Source organism: Delphinus delphis, chromosome 7, assembly GCF_949987515.2.
Source record: "Delphinus delphis chromosome 7, mDelDel1.2, whole genome shotgun sequence".
NCBI classification, from domain to species: domain Eukaryota; kingdom Metazoa; phylum Chordata; class Mammalia; order Artiodactyla; family Delphinidae; genus Delphinus; species Delphinus delphis.
The window spans coordinates 37197182-37216681 of record NC_082689.1 but is presented as its reverse complement, the minus strand read 5'-3'; the positions used below and the strand labels follow the sequence as shown (position 1 = coordinate 37216681).

Genomic DNA, 19500 nt, shown 5'->3' with positions numbered 1-19500 from the left:
GGAAACAGGAGTTAATGATAGTCCCAAGGTCACACAGCCAATTCATAATTTGTTAATTGTCTTTGCACTGCAGACATCAGCCACAATCCCTGTCCTTTGCATCTATTTGACGGATTCTGGTTTTCTCTACAAGAAGCTTAGAAAGCCTTAGCTGGGATGAAAGCATGGTTTAAACTCTGTTTTGGTAGACTTTGGTGGTTTTTTTTTGCCTGAGTTACAGGGAACAGGGACTCATTTAGGCTTTTTTCGGGTGAGACTATAAATGACAACGCAAACAACGCATCTCCTGGGAAGAAGGGAAGCCACAGACTCACAGAACCTCCGGCTAGAAGATCATGACAGATCAAGGAGGCTTTAAGGCACTGTGTTATCTTTTCCTCTCTCAGGAGCAAGAATTCAGAATTTTCCCTCTAGTGCTGTAGCCTTAAGTTCAGCTCTCTGCTCTCTCTTTCTTCCCTCTGTTTCCTAGCATCTCTTTCTGTGAGCAACTAAGGCTTTTCGAATTTCCCAGGCTCACTTTCATCTGATTGGTTTGACTAATTGGTGTCATTGCTGCCTGGAGTCATAGGTCACTGGCCCCCATTGAGTGGCCGCTCTTGGGCCAGTGTGATGCTTGGTTTAACCCGTTGTGGCTGGGGAGATGGGTTTTTAAAGCACAGCGCAAAGCCGTCCCGGCTCAAGGTCAGCCTGACACCGTTTTCTTTAGCAGGGGTCTGTGGACTTGGACAGGGTCATGCAAGGCTTGGCAAATGGTGTTCATGGGGATAATTTAAAGTTCCTCTAAAAATGTAGAGTTTTTTGGTTTGCCTAGCTAAGGCCTAAAAAACTACCAGCTACTGAAATATTGGAATTGAAGTTTCTGATAGTCTGATTTTCACAGTCATCTATTCTGGAAAGAAATCTGAGGCCTGCCTTGGAAGAGCAGCCTGACATTCACAAAATTGAATGGGTTTGGTGAATGTATGGTGAGTTTTTCCAGGCGTATATATTTATAAAGTTGATTTAAAAATAAGAATATAAGAGTGATGGTATTTGACAGTCAGAAGAAATGTTTTGACAAGTGTATGTGATGATTTTGTGGTGCGTATTCCGCTAAGTGTACAGGAGTGAAGCTGAGGTAATAAATGTATGTCTTTCAAGGAAGTGGTACTTATTGCTGTGAACTTGCTGTTGAGTTTTCATGTGCACTCACCTGTCATTCGTGATTTTGCTCTAACCCACATTGCTGGATCATTATTTCCAAAGATGCTAGGAACGTGGGAAACTTGAATGGATTCTGGACTTTTAGAAAAGCTGTAAAAGTTTTGGGACATTTGGGCAATTTAATATGCACCGCAGTCAGATGAAATTACTGAATAAACGTCAGCTTTGTTGGGGGCAATGATAGTGGAGTGGTTACGTAGCATGTCCTTATTTTCATGATATGCCTACTGAGGTATTCAGGATGATGTATACACAGACAGATGGATAGCAGTAGATAAGTTGATTAAGCCAACATGACACAATATGGAAACTTGGATGCTATTATTTTAACTTTTGAGCAGCATAATTTTAAAAACAAACATATAAAGCATGAGGAAAATGTGTGGCTAATAGTTTGGTGTTGTGGATGGCTTGAGTTTGAGATCTGAAACTTGAGCGAGGCTCACATTAGGGAAAGCAGGTCTTGACATTTTCTTGGAGTAACAGTAGTCTAGTCTTTTACCAAATGCCCTACTGGATTTGGGCCACCAACAGTGAGTACCTCATTAATGACTAAATCTCTAAACAGTCACTGTGGAGGGAGCTGAGTTGGCTGCTGCTTGATTTAACTGTTAATAAAAGTAGCCCATTTCATTTAATAGCTGCCTTACCCTCATTAAAAAAAAAAAAAAGAAAGGTGGAGAGTACAAGGCAGTTGCCCCTTTGACAATGCCTTGCTAATAGCTATTTGGCCATCGCAACCGACACTGAAACTAGAAGTCACGCCAGTGTAAATGGGTGCCTATAGAGCCACTGGGTAGGCTAGTTCTGCACATGCCATGATGCACTCCTAAAGGGGACAGTTTCAGTCTTTTTAAAAGCATTATGATTTGGCAGAGAATAAAGAATAAATGTCCTTGGTGAAAGGACACGTCTAGACCAGATGCAGTACGTCTGTCATTGGGCTGCAGGGAATGCTGTGCGCATAGAAGACAGTGTGAACGGAGCCCCTGGAGTTGTGCAACACAGGGCCAGATGTCACAAGAAACCACTTGCTTACTGAAAGTCTCAGCGCTGCGGCCATTAAGCAGCTGAAGCCATTTTGTGATCAGTTCACCCTGATGTTGGACCTTTGGTATTGCATCTACACTCTTATTCTGGCATTTTTGCAGATTTATTTTTTGGGTGAATCAAGTAGCCAATAATTTAGGCAATGCAATCAGTAATTTCTTAAAGTGAAACCTTACCAAGTAAATTCCAGAATGGATTTTTTAAAATATCCTTCTAATATTAGTAACTAGTAACTAATATTAGTAACTATCCCTGTAGCCTTTGTCTGCTCTGGGGTTTGAGGCATCCGACATCCTTCAAGCCATTGTAAATAATCTTTTTGAAATGGAAATAGCACTAGTTGGTGAAGCAGAGGTTTTTATAGGAGCTTGTTCTGCATGTGGCTTTTGGCACTCAAGATAGTTGTATGAAGTTGGATTTCAGGGTCATTCATTACACAGGGAAAGTTACTTTGAGATGCTAGAACTTTTAAACAATATATTTTTTGTGATGATGACCATCTACTACCAAAGTTTCATCTGAAGTGCAATTAATTACCATTGTCACCTTGCTAAAAGTTGATATCACTTCTGTCCTTTCTTATTAGATCTGTTGACATAGAGGCAGATGATCACGATAATGGGGAAGGAAAGAGCAGAGAGGGGGGAAATCAACAGGCAGTGACTTATTGTTTTATTGAATGGCTCTTTTGTCAAAATGCCTGCAAGAGAATTCTCAGGATACCAGTATCACCACACACACCTCAATTCACAAAGCTTTCTGCAGAATCATAGTTTTAGAATTTAGCTCGGGGTTTTCTATTATTCAGCTCACTGGTGCTGAAGCAATTTTGTTGACATTTTCTGTAAGTGGATTAGGCTCACAGTCATTTGCCCAAAGCAGATAGATGGCTTCTTAAACAGAGTACCCTGGCAGAAATCTATCTTATGGTATCTTCAGAAATGTAACAGTCCTGTCACAAAAGATAATGTTTGTCATGAATTTCTTTGGGTGACAGATGATTTCAGTTCATTTTTAGTGTCTCATCTGGCCTAAATGAAACAGCTGTTTAAAACTTTTTATTCCAATAGTGAGCAATGCTTCTGTGTTTTACACTGAACAGTGTTGTAACTTCTAAATTACAAATAAGAAAATAGACTTTTGGAGGGGGGAAGATTACACGTTCTGGGGTTTCCCAAGGAAAGTTCCCACATCAATGCAATTGTTACTCTTTTTATTTTAAACACTATGAGATTTTTCATAGGGTTAACGGGTGATCAATCCTGAATTTTATTCTCAGCAATGGTTTATTCCCCCTGACTTTACCAACTTGTCTTTTTTAAGCTTCAAAGTGCTTATGTTTCCTCACAATTTAGAAGGTAAAATACAGTAGACATCTATAACATTACTGATATATATATATAATGTTACTGATAGTGAAACATTGCATTTACTGAAAGCTTTAAATTTTCAGTTTATAAGATAATAGTAATAGCTAATAATCATTAGAGTTTACCATGTATGCCAGCCATTGTTCTATATGATGCACATGTATTATCTCTCTTAATCTTGCTTTTAAACCTAGAGATGGGTACAATTATCATAGTCATTTTATAGGTGAGGAAACTGAGGCATTGAATGACCTTGCCCAAGGTCAAAAAGCTAACACTTGGTGGATTTGAACCCAAGTAGTCTGATTGTGCAGGTCATACTATATGTTCACCTGTAGAATAGCAGTATGGTTACAGTTCAAAGCCTCTAGGCCAAATTGTTATTATATGACAGAAATGTGGAATCCTTAAAATCAGATATATTCCTTCATCACTCCTGGGGTTCTGATTCTGCTCTCAACTTGTGTGTACCATCCTGGGCAGCCATCTTATGTGGGTGACTTTTAGAGTTCATGAGTATTGCAAGGAGAATCAGTATCCTGGGGATACTGATCTGAGAACTAACTGATGAGTTTTTACGTTGTAGCATTCTTCAGAAAGGTTTGACATAAGTACAGTACCATGTGTAAAATAGATAACTAGTGGGAACCTGCTGTATAGCACGGGGAGCTCAGCTTGGTGCTCTGTGATGACCTAGATGGGTGGGATAGGGGATGGGGTGGGAGGGAGGTCCAAGAGGGAGGGGATATATGTATACATATAGCTGCTTCACTTCATTGTACAGCAGAAACTAACACACCATTGTAAAGCAATTATACTCCAAAAAAAAAAAAAAAGTTCAGCTGTTACTTGTAATGGATTGATTCACTTATAATCTTCTTTTTTGGATCTGATCTATTAGCGCTTATGATGAGGTCTTTAAAATGAAAACCAGTCATCTTCTCCACACTTTCCCTAATCATCAATCTTCTATCATTGCTTTTGTATTGCAGTTTTCTGAAAAGTTGGCTCAGATTAAAATTATTAAATTATTCCAAACTCTGTACCCATATTGAAGGCAAAGGTCAGACATCAAAGTATGAGCACAAAAGTAGTATTTATGTGAGTCTATCAAAGCATTTTTGAGGGTCTATCAAAGCATTTTTCTTTTTAAAACCAAGTAAGTCTTAAGCTATTTTTTTCTTCTCTGCATTTCTAAGACCTATTAGATGACATGAGCAATATAGCATGTAATGCACCTAAACACAAAGAAAAATAATGCAGTGAAGAAAAAGCATCTGTTGGTCTCGGAAGCAGGCGTTACTAGTTATTTCCTTCACACTTATTTTCTGTGTGAACTTGAGCAATGTATTTATTTAGCTATCTTGAGTCCATTTCTTCATCTATCTATTTATGAAAACATTATAGCTGTACTTCAAAAATTTGAAATAATTACTAAGAACTCTTACTTAGCAGAACAAAATGATACTGTCACTAAATTAAACTTTATTGAGTATTTTCCACTTTCAGTGGTTTTTCCCAAGTATAAATTTCAAGGAAACAAAGTAAATTCTAAGTAAATAAAATATGAGGAAAAATGGGATATATTAGACTATTTTGGTACTACGTCATAGAGGCAGTATCCTTCCAGAACACTCTCCCATACTCTCTATATCTGTATCTGTAAGACTGTAGAAGGATTGAGGACTCAAGGTGAGCATCAAAAGATCCTTACATCGTATTTCACTGATTGTAAGATGAAGAAGCTTCTCCATCTTTCAAATTGTTGTTCAGTTGTCGCTTTTATGAGGAAGCCTTGACTCATCCCCTAGAATACCCATTCTCACAGCATCACAGTCCTTTCCTTTAAGCACACAGCACAACTTGCGATTAGACATAACTTTCTTTTTGTGATTTTTTTTGATTTTTGCCTGTGTCCCTCACTAGACTTAAGTTTTATGTGGGCAGGAGGGGGTCTGTGCTCACCGTGTTATCCCCAGAGTCTAGCCTGATGGTTCTTAATGGGCACAGTACTGACCCCTAGAGGGTGTTTTGGAACATTGAAGAGGTGACTTGGGGGGATTCTCCTGCCATTTAGTGGGACTGGCCAGGAATGCTGGCTGTCCTGCACTGTGCAGGATGGTGCAACATAATGAAGAACTGCCCTATGTCCTGCAAGACTTTCTCAAGTCCTGCTTGACTACACCCTCTAAAATACAAATCAGAGTACTTTTGTAAATGATGTCTATTTAACAAGAAGTTATGTGAAAGGCCCAGTACATGAGGAAAAGGTAGTTACTGAGAGGGAAGCCTAAATGAATAAAGACATTGTTTCCAAATTATTGATTAATGTATTTCCTCTGGGTATTCTGTCCACCTGATTGTATAATTGCTATACAGTAACACTGGAACAAACTGAAGTGAGATATTCATTTTAATATGATACTTTATTATTGATAATCCATGATAAGCATCCCACAGTATCCTGCGAAGTAGAAGCTGATATTGTCAACCACAAGGAAAATGCCCTTTGAGCTACTTTTGAAGATTTGGCAAATTTGGTGGGGTGTATGGACTTAACTTACTTCCTCACTTGTGGGATTATCAGACTTTTTCTCCATGGTGAGACTCTGTACTCGTCTTGACATATTATCCCTATCTTAATTAAGGTTATTTCCTTCCTTCTTTTATTGTATGTAAATAAGTCTGGTCAGTTGCCATTATTTGTTTTTATACTAGTGTCTTTGTAGTACATCTGCATTGTCATTTTCCTGTATCTTGTGTGTGTGGAAAGGCATCTGATCTTATCTCTCTTTTAAATTTAAATGAATTCATATTAAGTAAGTACAGGCATTTGTCTACTTCATTATGGTTTCTTGTGTGCCTGCCTGGGCATTTACATATTGAAATACATATTATTTTATTTTAAATGACCATTCTTATTTCTCCTTATATTATAGCTAGGATACTACATTTACTTAATTTTTAATAATGTATATAGCTAGGTTATATTATTTATGACTTTAATTTTAGAATAATAAAGGAAGCCTTACAAAATATTTGTTTTAAAGGATCTTGGTTTTGATAGGGTTGACAACCACAGGTGAAGACAAAGTCTGGCATATGGTAGATGTTTAATAAATATTTGCTTGATGTATTGATAGGTGAATAAGACAAAAATGAAGACCCAAGTCCTAACTGATAGCTAACAAAGACCACCAGTGTTCCTAAATCAAAGAGAAAAAGCAGTTCATATATCCATAGCTTAGAACAGGATACAATAGGGACAATAAGTGGGAATTGGAGACATTAAATTCCATACTTCTTCTTTTTTTTTTTTTTTTTTTTTTTGCGGTACACGGGCCTCTCACCGCCGTGGCCTCTCCCACTGCGGAGCACAGGCTCCGGACGCACAGACCCAGCGGCCATGGCTCACGGGCCCAGCCGCTCCGCGGCACGTGGGATCCTCCCGGACCAGGGCACGAACCCGTGTCCCCGGCATCAGCAGGCGGACTCTCAACCACTGCGCCACCAGGGAAGCCCCTATACTTCTTTTTATGATCTGGTCAACAAAAGCATCTCAATGCAATAGGTTTTATTGATGAATTCAGGTGTTACCCATCAATACTACCTGTCATCAGCACTCTTGTTACTTGATTATTATTAATTTTGTATTATTATTATATTATTATTTTTTCAGCTTTATTGAGATATAATTGACATATAACATTATGTAAACTTAAGGTGTTCAGGGTGATGATTTGATATATGTATATATTATGAGATGGTTACCGCAATAAGGCTAGTTAACAAATCCACTACCTCATGTAGTTACGTTTTTTTTGATGGTGAGAACTTTTAAGATCTACTCTCTTAGCAACTTTCAAGTATACAAAACAGTATTGTTAACTATAGTCACCATGCTGTATATTAGATCTCCAGAACTTATTCATCTTGTTACTGGAAGCTTGTACCCATTTACCACCTTCACGCATTTCCCCCGATCCCCCAGCCCCTGGCAACTACCAACCTACTCTGTTTCTATTAATTTGGTTTTTTGAGATTCCACATATAGTCTTTCTCTGTGTGCTTGTCTCACTTAGTATAATGCCCTCAAAATTTATCTATGTTGTTGAAAATGGTAGGATTAACTTCTTTCTCATGGCTGAATAATATTCCATTTTACACACACACACACACACACACACACACACACACACACATATGTATATAAAATCTCCATATATATATATTACATCTTCTTTATCCATTCATTAGTTTGGTGGACACTGAGATTATTTCCATGTTTTGGCTATTGTAAATAATGCTGCATTAAACATGGGGGTGCAGGTCTCTCTTTGAGATCCTAATTTCATTTCCTTTGGATATATTCCCAGAAGTGGAATTGCTGGATCATATAGTAGCTCTATTTTTAATTTGGGGGGAACCTCCACACTGTTTTTGTATACGACCGTACCAATTTACTTTACCACCAACAATGTGCAAGGGTTCCCTTTTCTCCACATCATTGCCAATGCTTATTACCTCTTGTCTTTTTGGTAAAACCCATTTTAACAGGGGTGAGGTGATATTTCATTGTGGTTTTGATGTTGATATTGAGCACCTTTTCATGTACCTGTTGTCCATTTGTATATCTTCCTTGGAAAAATGTCTATTCATATCTTTGCCAATTTTTTAGTCAGATTGTTTTTTGCTATTGAGTTGTTATATATTTTGAGTTATTATATGCATATTGAGTTCCTTATGTATTTTAGATATTAACCTCTTATCAGATATATGGTTTGCAAATACTTTCTCCAGTTCCATAGGTTGCCTTTTCATCTCCTTCTTTGTTTCTTTTGCTGTGAAGAAGCTTTGTTGTAGTCCCACTTGTTTATTTTTGCTTTTTTTTTGCTTGTGCTTTTGGTGTTATATTAAAAAAGTCATTGCCAAGATCAATGTCAAGGTTTTTTTCCTATTTTTTTGCTAGTAATTTTATTATTTCAGGTCTTACATTTAAGTCTTTAATCCATTTTGAGTTAATTTTTGTGAATGGTGTAATATAAGGCTGCAATTTATTCCTTTGTATGTGAATACCCAGTTTTCCTAGCACCATTTATTGAAAAGACTATCTTTTCCCCATTGAATATTCTTGGCTCCCTTGTCAAATATTAGTTGACCATATATGTATGTGTTTATTTCTAGTCTCTCAGTTTTGTTCCATTTGTCTACATGTCTGTTTCTACTCCAGTATCATACTGTTTTGATTAGTTTTGTAATATAGTTTGAAATCAGGATGTATGATGCCGCCAACTTTGTTCTTCTCTCTCAGGATTGCTTTGGCAATCTGGGGTCTTTTGTTGTTCCATAAGAATTTTAGGATTGTTTTTCTTTTCTTGTGAAAAATGCCATTGGAGTTTTGATAGGGATTGCACTGAATCTATGGATGGCTTTGGGTAGTATGAACATCTTAATAATATTAATTCTTCTGACCCATGAACATGGGATATCTTCCTGTTTATTTGTGTTTAATTTCTTTCATCAGTGCCTTGTAATTTTCAGTGTACAGATCTCTCACTTCCTATGTTAAATTTATTCCTAAATATTTTATTATGTTTGGTGCTAATATAAATGGGATTGTATTATTTATTTCTTTTTCTGATAGTTTGTTATTAGTGTATAGAAACACAACTGATTTTTTTTGTATGTTGATTTTTTATCCTGCAACTTTACTGAATTCATTTATTAGTTCTAACAGGTTTTTTTGATGGAGTCTTTAGGGTTTTCTATATATAAGATTGGGTCATCATTTTACTTCTTCCTGTCCAGTTTGGATATCTTTTATTTATTTTTCTTGCCTAATTCCTCTGGCTAGGACTTCCAGTACTATGCTGAATAGAAATAGTGAGAGTGGGCACTCTTATGGCACTCTTGTCTTGTTCCTGATCTTAGAGGAAAAGCTTTCAACCTTTCACTGTCGAGTGTGGTGTTACCTGTGGGCTTGTCATATATGTCCTTTTTTATGTTGGGGTACATTCCTTATATACTCACTTTGTTGAGAGTTTTTATCATAAAAAGATGTTGAATTTTGTCAAATGCTTTTTATGCAACTATTGAAATGATCATACAATTTTTATATTTTATTCTGTTAAAGTGATGCAATTATATTATTATTAGTGATTAGTATTTAAATACTATTAAACTACTTTATTTACATATAGTATTATACACACACACACACAGGGACACAATAATGGTCTCCTCTATATTAAAAACTATTTTTAAAAAACATGGTTAATACAAAGGCTTTCTGCTTAAGATGCAGTTAATTACCATTTTGAAGTAAATAGGGTTCTTCATTCCGTCAACACTCAAGTCAGTCAAGATTTCCTGATGAGAAAGGTATTGTAACAAAGCAGGATGTTATTTGGGAAAGACTTGTGGAAAAAGAAAATCTTATTTGTCAGGTCTTAAAACGTATGCTTTCAAATTTAACTTTCAAACATAATTTTCATTATGTTGAATTTTAATAGAGTATGACTTCATATTTTTTTAGAGCCGTTTGTATGGCTGTGCTTATTAAACATGTCATTCTGCTTTATTCTGTAATGTTGTGTGGTCTTGTTGGCATTGAATTATTCTTAAAATTTCTTTGAAGTATCTTCTACATTTTGTAAATTATTCTTCCTTCAGATCTAGATTCTCAGATATTAAAAATATTTACTTATGTTCTCTTTCCATAATCTTCAGAGATATCTGATTAATTGGAATTTCTGACCAATACTAAAATGTATCAGTCATAAAACTAACTTAAAAAACTTAACTTTATAAAGGGTATAAAATCTAATGGCTCAGGTAAACATGTCCAATGTAATTCACTTTTTGTTCCTATAAAAATGAAATAGTTTAATTGCATTATGTGATAAAGATTTGAAAGGTAGTGTCTTTTCCTTTGTTTTGAGTTCAGAGTTTCAGGAGAAGAGTAACATAAGAAGCTCCAATAAGTCAGTACTCTTAGACCAGAACTGCTCTACAACTATTCATCCATATTTCTTGAAAGTTCATAGAGTAAAAATTCAACTTCTTAAGTGGTGAGTAGAATGCAGTTGAAATATTTGGTGGACAAGGTCTTGAAAAATAATAAATCTGAGTTTTAATAACTTTAGGCAATGAGAACTTCTATTTTTGTGCAGTTGAGGTATTTTGTACATAATTTCCCTAATGGCTACATCTTTGTGCCTGTAACTCTTGCTAACATGTTGTATACATTCCCTACAAAACTAGGCTTTCATTCTGGAGAGCAAGGATCCCAGGCCATCTTTGCATAGCTTTACCCAATATTCCAGTAATCTAACATCAAGAGAAATGTATCTGTCATGACATCAACACATTTTTGATTTGCTATTTTAATTTCTCAAATGAAGGACATTGTAATAGTTGTTTCTACCTCTTTGGAGCAAAACATTTACCCCCTTTAGATAATACAGAGATTCCCCAAAAGAATGCTTTTTGAACTGTTAATACGGTGGTAGTACACAGCTCACCACAACATGGTCATGTCCACCAAATGGAGCTGGAACAAATAAAGCGGTGCTAATACCACCATGCTGTCTGTGGCGGACTTTTGTTGCAGTATTATCCAGGGGTGGCTCTAGCTGTGGGTGTGGATGCTCATATGGGACGAATTTCAGGGGAATTAGTCAGCCGTTGAGTGTGTGCTGAAAAATACCCATACACGCCTGCCCGGTGACAGAGTTGCATTTGTTTATATGCGTAGTTGTATATATGTGAGGGCATTTCCATTCCCAGAGTCTCAATTAGCTGCTTTAAATATTTGTGGTGTACTCTGAGACAACCCACACATTTCCTTCACACGTGACAAGGACACTAGTTATGATGTTTGACCACTCTTTCATACACTAATATCACAAGGGATAGGGCAGTTCATGGGAAAAATGGGTATTTTAAGAGCCATGGATGTCAATGTCTTTTGAAAGTTACTCTGACAGATTGTAGCCAAAACTATTTTCAAACTATAGAAGAAAACTGCATTTCTTAGTAAGAACAGGAATAACACAAATTCTAAATGTCTTTTGACAGATTATAAAATATAGTTATTAAATAACTTACAAATATATAACTAATAGATAACTCACATTTAGAATTCTAGCCCCTTTTATGGTTTTGATATAATGAGATAATATGTGCAAATCGGTTTACATTTAGTATATTAAGTGTTCAAAGTGTTAGCCTCTGTTTAGTGTTGTGATAGCATATTATTGTCAGTAATAATTTATGAGTAATAATAAAAATTGTGGTGGTATGGTATGTATATCAGTCCCATTTACAATCTCATTGCATCAGATATTTCTTGATTTCTAGATGATTTATTTTAATTGCAGTTTAATGACGTTGGAAGGATTTGGTTATGAATGCTTAATGTCTCCTTTTTAAAAAATTCATTAATCATTACTAATTTTTAGGTTCAAAAATCTCTGTAGTGGGCTTCCCTGGTGGCGCAGTGGTTGAGAGTCCGCCTGCCGATGCAGGGGACACGGGTTCGTGCCCCGGTCCAGGAGGATCCCACATGCCGCAGAGCGGCTAGGCCCGTGTTACTTTTTAAATGTGTTGGGATTTCCATGGACTGTGACATTTGGAAGTCAAATAACTGTGGAGGCTGAATTGGTAGTCATTGCTGTTGATACTTTTGATAATCCTGTTGTCCCATCAGCATAAGTCTGCCTGAGATGCTTTCTATCACTCTTGCTTTTCTTTGGATTAAAGCAGTCCTTCTCATTTTTCTCCCCCTGAAGCATCCCTAGTACCAGAGGAGAGAAACTATAAATTCCCATGAGATTGCTAGTATATTGAAATGTTGGCAACAGCTTGACATTTCTTTCAAGTTGAGTATTCAGTGGTCAAATTGTCCATTAATTTTACATTCCAGGCCGTAACAATCCCAGATTTATTTTCCCAGGAGATGTTACAATTTATATACCACCAAGTAAAATGAATTCTCTTGGGCTTCTCTCCTTTCTGCCTCTCTCCCAAGACCTCTGTTTGAGGAGAATTTCTGAGCATATTCTTTAGAAATGCCCTGTTATATTACTCCTTAAATACATACTACACACCAATACCTTTAAGTGGCTTAGCTGATCTGAGTACCTAATAGGTCTTGTGGGAAATGATACACAGGACAGAGGCGTTTTGAGGGAGGAGATGTGGTATAAGCTGGCTAGGTAGGAGGATTTTGAGAGGGAGTGTAACGGAGTAGAGAGAGGGATGCTAGTTGGTCAGCGGAAATCACTGCAAGCATGGTGAGAAAAAGTCAGCCCGGAAAAAGAATGCCAAGATGGGGTTGTTAACAATAAACTTCACCCTCTTTACAATTTTGCCTAGAATGAGTCTTTTCTGCTTCTGCTAACTTAATCCATAAGACTCAAGGAGTTTAACCACAGAACAGAAAGATGACCTCTATGCCTCCTTCTTAAAAAAATATTGAAAACAACATTTTTACATCAGTGTTTCGATGGAAACTCTTCATAATTTAGTCTTTCATTTTTAATTCTTCTGTTAGTTAATAGCTTAATTTCTTTTCCAATTTTTTTTCTGCCTGTATCATGCAGCCAGGGCGTGTTGTCTCCTGGTTATCAGGAGATGATGTCCTTTGTTTTTGTGCACTGGCACAAACTGTCTTCTCCAATTGGCCTTTGTTTTCTAGAGAGACTGACTTCTATTTACCAGAACTGACACAGTCTGACATTTAGGCCTGGATGCCACCTCTCAGAACCGATGAGATGATATTCTGGCTGATTAATTAGATACGTTTTATAACCTGCTGCAGGAAAAGTGACGTGAGAGCATTATTCATTAGTAGTATCAAGCCTGATACTTTTGCATGTTTTACTCCTCTCTTGCAATTAGGGAAGATGCCAATTTTGCTTTTTTTATGCTTTAAGAATGCCTGATGAAAATTTTAACACTAAAAGAAAAGGGAGCACTTAAAAGTAATACTCTGAAAATGAGTGTGGGTATAATCTGTTTATTAATACAGTATTTTTAAAGGAATCTTTGTGCTTGTAAAAGCAGTAGCAATACACATATCTCTGTAAAAACAGACTCTTGTAGATGCATTTTAAACAAGTTAGTAAAATTTATATTAAAATATGCACACTATCAAGATACTTATTTTAGTAATAGAGTATGTTAATTGCTTTTCATATCACCTTAGAGCATAGTTTACTTGTGATTATTTAAATCACAAATAGCTTTTCTTTCTTTCTTTTTTTGAAAACATCTTTATTGGAGTATAATTGCTTTACAATGGTGTGTTAGTTTCTGCTTTATAACAAAGTGAATCAGTTATACATATACATATGTCCCCATACCTCTTCCCTCCTGTGTCTCTGTCCCTCCCACCCTCCCTATCCCACCCCTCTAGCTGGTCACAAAGCACTGAGCTGATCTCCCTGTGCTATGCGGCTGCTTCCCACTAGCTAGCTATTTTACGTTTGGTAGTGTATATAAGTCCATGCCACTCCCTCACTTTGTCCCAGCTTACCCTTCCCCCTCCCCATATCCTCAAGTCCATTCTCTAGTAGGTCAGTGTCTTTATTCTTGCCCCTACGTTCTTCATGACCATTTTTTATTTTTTTTTTAGATTCCATATATGTGTGTTAGCATACGGTATTTGTTTTTCTCTTTCTGACTTACTTCACTCTGTATGACACACTCTAGGTCCATCCACCTTACTACAAATAACTCAATTTCATTTCTTTTTATGGCTGAGTAATATTCCACTGTATATATGTGCCACATCTTCTTTAACCATTCATCTGTTGATGGACACTTAGGTTGCTTTCATGTCCTGGCTATTGTAAATAGAGCTGCAATGAATATTGAGGTACATGACTCTTTTTGAATTATGGTTTTCTCAGGGTATATGCCCAGTAGTGGGATTGCTGGGTCATATGGTAGTTCTATTTGTAGTTTTTAAACCAACCTCCATACTGTTCTCCATAGTGGCTGTATCAATTTACATTCCCACCAACAGGGCAAGAGGGTTCCCTTTTCTCCACACCCTCTCCAGCATTTATTGTTTCTAGATTTTTTGATGATGGCCATTCTGACTGGTGTGAGATGATATCAAATTGTAGTTTTGATTTGCATTTCTCTAATGATTAATGATGTTGAGCATTCTTTCATGTGTTTGTTGGCAATCTGTATATCTTCTTTGGAGAAATGTCTATTTAGGTTTTCTGCCCATTTTTGGATTGGGTTGTTTGTTTTTTTGGATATTGAGCTGCATGAGCTGCTTGTAAATTTTGGAGATTAATCCTTTGTCAGTTGCTTCATTTGCAAATATTTTCTCCCATTCTGAGGGTTATCTTTTCATCTTGTTTATGGTTTCCTTTGCTGTGCAAAAGCTTTGAAGTTTCATTAGGTCCCATTTGTTTATTTTTGTTTTTATTTCCAACAAATAGCTTTTCAACATTTTTTGTAATCTTTAAAACTGTGAGGAAGACAGAAGAATATTTTCATCATTTTTATAGGAGATAAAATGGCCCAGGGGGAAATTGTTGGAGCTAAAAGCAAAACTAAGATACTCTGACTTTTGTCCCTGCCAACGAATGTTGGTGCATCTTATCTTCCTGACTCTGTAGATCCCATCTCTGAGTTCTGTCCGACTGTGCCACCTGGTTAATGATTGTCTTTTTATCCGTGTTGTTTCCATGGGTGACAATGACTGGGAGGCTTTACTGTGCTTTGTTGAGAGTTCACAGTTTGCCTTGAAGGGATGCCACATCATGTAGTGGTTAAGACTACAGGTTCTGGAGCCAACTCCTGGACTTTATTTCAACCCCAGCTCCATCACTTAGCAGCTGTGTGAGTCTGGGAAGGAGGATCACTCTGGACCTCTGTTTTCATTGTAAACTTAAAGTAAGAAAAGAGCCTATTTTGTGGGGATGTTGTGACAAATAATGAACCTTTGTAAAGTATGAAGAAGAATGCCTGCAGAGAGTGAGCACTTTCTATGCTGTATTATTATCACTATCACTTCAGAATTGCATTTTTCAAAGTCGATGTGACTTTTTTTTTTGTGGTACACGGGCCTCTCACTGTTGTGGCCTCTCCCGTTGCGGAGCACAGGCTCCGGATGCGCAGGCTCAGCGGCCGTGGCTCACGGGCCCAGCTGCTCCGCGGCATGTGGGATCTTCCCGGACCGGGGCACGAACCCGTGTCCCCTGCATCGGCAGGCGGACTCTCGACCACTGCACCACCTGGGAAGCCTGGATGTGACTTTTTTTAACGTCCAGAGGGGACTCATTATGCCTATACTCCCCAAGTTCTGCTTGTGTCGTGCATATTTTTCTCTTAGAAAGTCCATCTCTATCTGAAAGAGTGTTCATTCTCTAGTCTCTAGTTTTAGTCTAAATTATAAACATGGTGTGTGGAACAGGGCACTGAACCGAGAGGCAGAAGACCTGGACTTAAGTCCCAGCTCAGTCATTAACCAGCTGTGACCTTGGGTCAGTCATGTCACCTCATCAGGCTCAGCTTCTTTTCTCCTCATGAGAAGGCTAAACTATACAACTTCCAAGTTTACTTCTAAAATCCCAATCCATGATTGAGGTACTTGGAGGTAAGTTCACCTTAACAAAAGTATTAGGCCAAGTTGTACTTATTCATCCCATATATTTAAAGGCTGTTGTTTGAAGGATTTTATGACATAAGATAGAATTGGCAAGTGCTTGTACAGATTTTGAGGAAAGAAATATTCCAAGGCATTTTTAATGCAATGCATTTTTAATTTTAGGGTCCTCATACATCCTAAAGTAAAAGCTTTCATCAAATTAAAGAGATCAAACAGTGTATGATGAAGTACCTTGCATAAAATAGGTGACTTACCTTTTCTCGAAGTCTCTGCTTTGTAGAGGAACTCTCCAGCAGCTCGTGTAACCTCCAGTTTCAAGGTCACACTCTCAGGCATTGTCATGAGAATGGAGGGGAGAGACGGAACTCCTTTCTCTTTTGTCTGTACACACCGGAAACATGTTCTGGCTTCCCCACACTTACTCCTTCAGCCCCTTGGGCTAGTGTCAGCATATACACTTGATAATTATAACAATGACCTAAAATAAGAAAAAAAATAATTGGAAAAGATCTTTCTCAGACTCTGATATAACTGACAACTGATGATTTCCTGTGATCCTCGTTTGCTTTTTTGTTTTGATTGACACACTAAGCCTCTGGAGCCTCTCTCCATCAGCCAGATGGGAACATTGTCCTCAGGATAATAGAAAAGAACATGGGTAAATAGGAACTTATCAAAAGGCAGGCTGTAGCGATGACCCAATATACTACAAACCAGCTTACCAAGCATAAGGGTGTGTGGTTTACTTTACAGAGATTTGCTTTGTAAGCTCTTTTACACTGAGAAGATGATTTAATTTTCAGTTCTTTGAGGAAGAGCTTCTTCCCTTGTTTTCTCCCAAGCCTAGGAATGCTGGGCTGGGTGGGTTAGGAGTTACAGCAGTGTGCAGTCTCAAACCCTGGTGATGGAAGGGCTGATTGTCCTTGGTACATTCAGATAAGGGTCCCCAGACGGTGTTCCCTCCTATAGGAAATCTCCAGAGGCTCCCAGCAACTACAGAGACAATGGGGAAGGCTCAGGTTGAGGTCCTTGACTTAAAGAGCAAAGACCCTCAATAATGCAAGGAAAGGATGTTGGAAAAGTGGGCTCTCCGGTCTGAGTCTGTTTCCTCACTGAGCAACAGCATGAAGGATATAGAGTGATGTCACTTAGGATCTGCCTGGCCCATAACATTCTTCTTTGGTGTCTATTTCTGCCTGTTTGTAGGGCCAAGGAGATCTGTTGAAGAATGCCAAGAATGAAGCTATAGAGAACATGAAGCAGATCCAGCTGGCGTGCTTGTCTTGTGGCCTTAGTAAAGCCCCCAGCAGTGGTGCCGAGGCCAAGAGCAAGCGCAGCCTGGAGGCCATAGAGGAGAAGGAGAGCAGCGAGGACAATGGGAAGCTGTGACCCTGAGTGGCAGCCACGCCTTCACCCAGGCTTCCTGCCAAGGACTCTGGTTTTTCCTTCTGGTTTTCTTTCTTTAAGCTTTTTAGAAGTTCACAGAAAGATGCCCTCTCTGGGGTATTGGACATAAACAGATATTTTCACAATGTCAGTATTTTAACATAGTTAATTTATCTAAGTTAAAATCTTTAGTAGCAGTGTTTTAAAATTCTGAGATGTGTGTACACACTCACGTATGGATGTGGGCGGAAGTGTGTGTATGTGTGTGTGTGTGAGAGAGCAAGCGAGAGACAGAGATAGAGAGAGAGAGACAGAGGGAGAGAGAGAGAGAGAGAGAGCAAAAGAGAAGGACTGAGAGAGGTGGGGACGGGAGAGAGAGATTGAGATGCTGTTGAAATCTATTCTGTGTTGCATTATTCATTTAGTAACTTATTACTTTATCATTTTGGGACAAATTTGTTCATCTGAAATTCTAAAGAGCACTTCACTATAACCTGTTGCTGTGTTTAATTTTACTTCTCTACCTTTATCATTTAATTTGGAAATCGTAACACAGCTTATAATTGAAGGAAGCCAAATTTATCATGCATAGATGTTTTAATAGATTAAATATAGATTAGACAAATTCCTAAGAATCACAGTAGAAATAAAAGTGAATGAAGGATAAACAACTGATCAGAATTTCTGGGAAGATCAGCAAAGTCTTCAGTTAGTGAACTCTTTAAAATATTTATTAAATAAAATCAATTTTTAGAAAGTTTTCTGTAGTTGTTTACTTTTCAGTGGAAAAGTTGATCTTAAGTGAATTTATACCCACTTATGTGGTACTCTGAAACACCATGAAAACTCTGTTGAAATTAGGATTTTGATGTGACAACGATATTCAGTTATGAAATTTCAAGGTTGTGATTTATAGGAAGGTCTCATTCTTCCTAACTGGGAATCTTAGCATTCATTTTCTATTACACACATGGGCAGCTAGGAGGTCTTGACTTTCATTGCATTTAATTGAGCACTAAATTTAAATTTAAAGACATTGTTCAAACCATATCATATCATCACCTTGAGCTGATATAAATTCTGTGGGTCAGATAACACTGTGATGATTTAAGGACTAACCGATTACAAAGTATCTATGATATAATTTTAACACATGCAGAAAAACATACACACAAAAGAAGCAAATGACTAATTAGGGTACATTTATAATTGCATCCAGATCATTTTTACCCTAATATCTTCAGAAAGTACTTGAGTGTAATATGTTTGTTACCTCCAACAGAACTAAATGTTCTATGGTTATGAAAATATATCTATTTAAAACATTGCTTTTATTTTGAAAAGCTTCTTAATTAATTTGGTTAACAAATATGCTAATTTGGGGGAACCTAGGGAAGATCATTGTTGAAATTTTGCAAATATAAACATCTTCTATAGCAACTGTGTTAAGTTATTTCTGACTTCTTAACACTATTATGTTCATGTTGCACATTACTGAGAGAGTAAAGATATGAAACAACACTTTTATTGTTCTCTTTTATTGTGAATTAATTGAAAAAGGAATGATAATGAAAATGAGTTACTATATAAAAAATATCTTACAGGGTATGATATTTCCATGGACCAGATATGATGATATTTCTCCCTAGGTTTAAAACTGGGCGCTTGGGAAGACACATGAGCTCATTTGAAGGTAGGTTTCCAGTGGTACTACAATAGCCTGAAAAAATGTCTTTACCCTCCATTATACTTACCCTTCACAGTGGAAGGAATAGTGGAATGCAGATATCTAAGACCCTTATGATGAAAACGAGGTGATATAGACAGAAACAAAACCCTCCTTGCATTAGCCAGTTG

The 19500-nt window shown here is 37.3% G+C and overlaps 1 protein-coding gene across 1 annotated transcript in view; it reads left to right on the top strand.

Annotated features, from left to right (window-relative positions):
* Positions 1–19158, top strand: part of PLCL1 (phospholipase C like 1 (inactive)) — a 71423-nt gene extending 52265 nt beyond the window's left edge. Inside the window, exon 5 of the mRNA XM_060016359.1 lies at positions 17464–19158. Within this exon, the coding sequence (XP_059872342.1) occupies positions 17464–17646 (183 nt within the window). The 3' untranslated portion in view covers positions 17647–19158. The remainder of the gene's footprint in view (positions 1–17463) is intronic.
* The last annotated feature ends 342 nt before the right edge of the window (positions 19159–19500 follow it).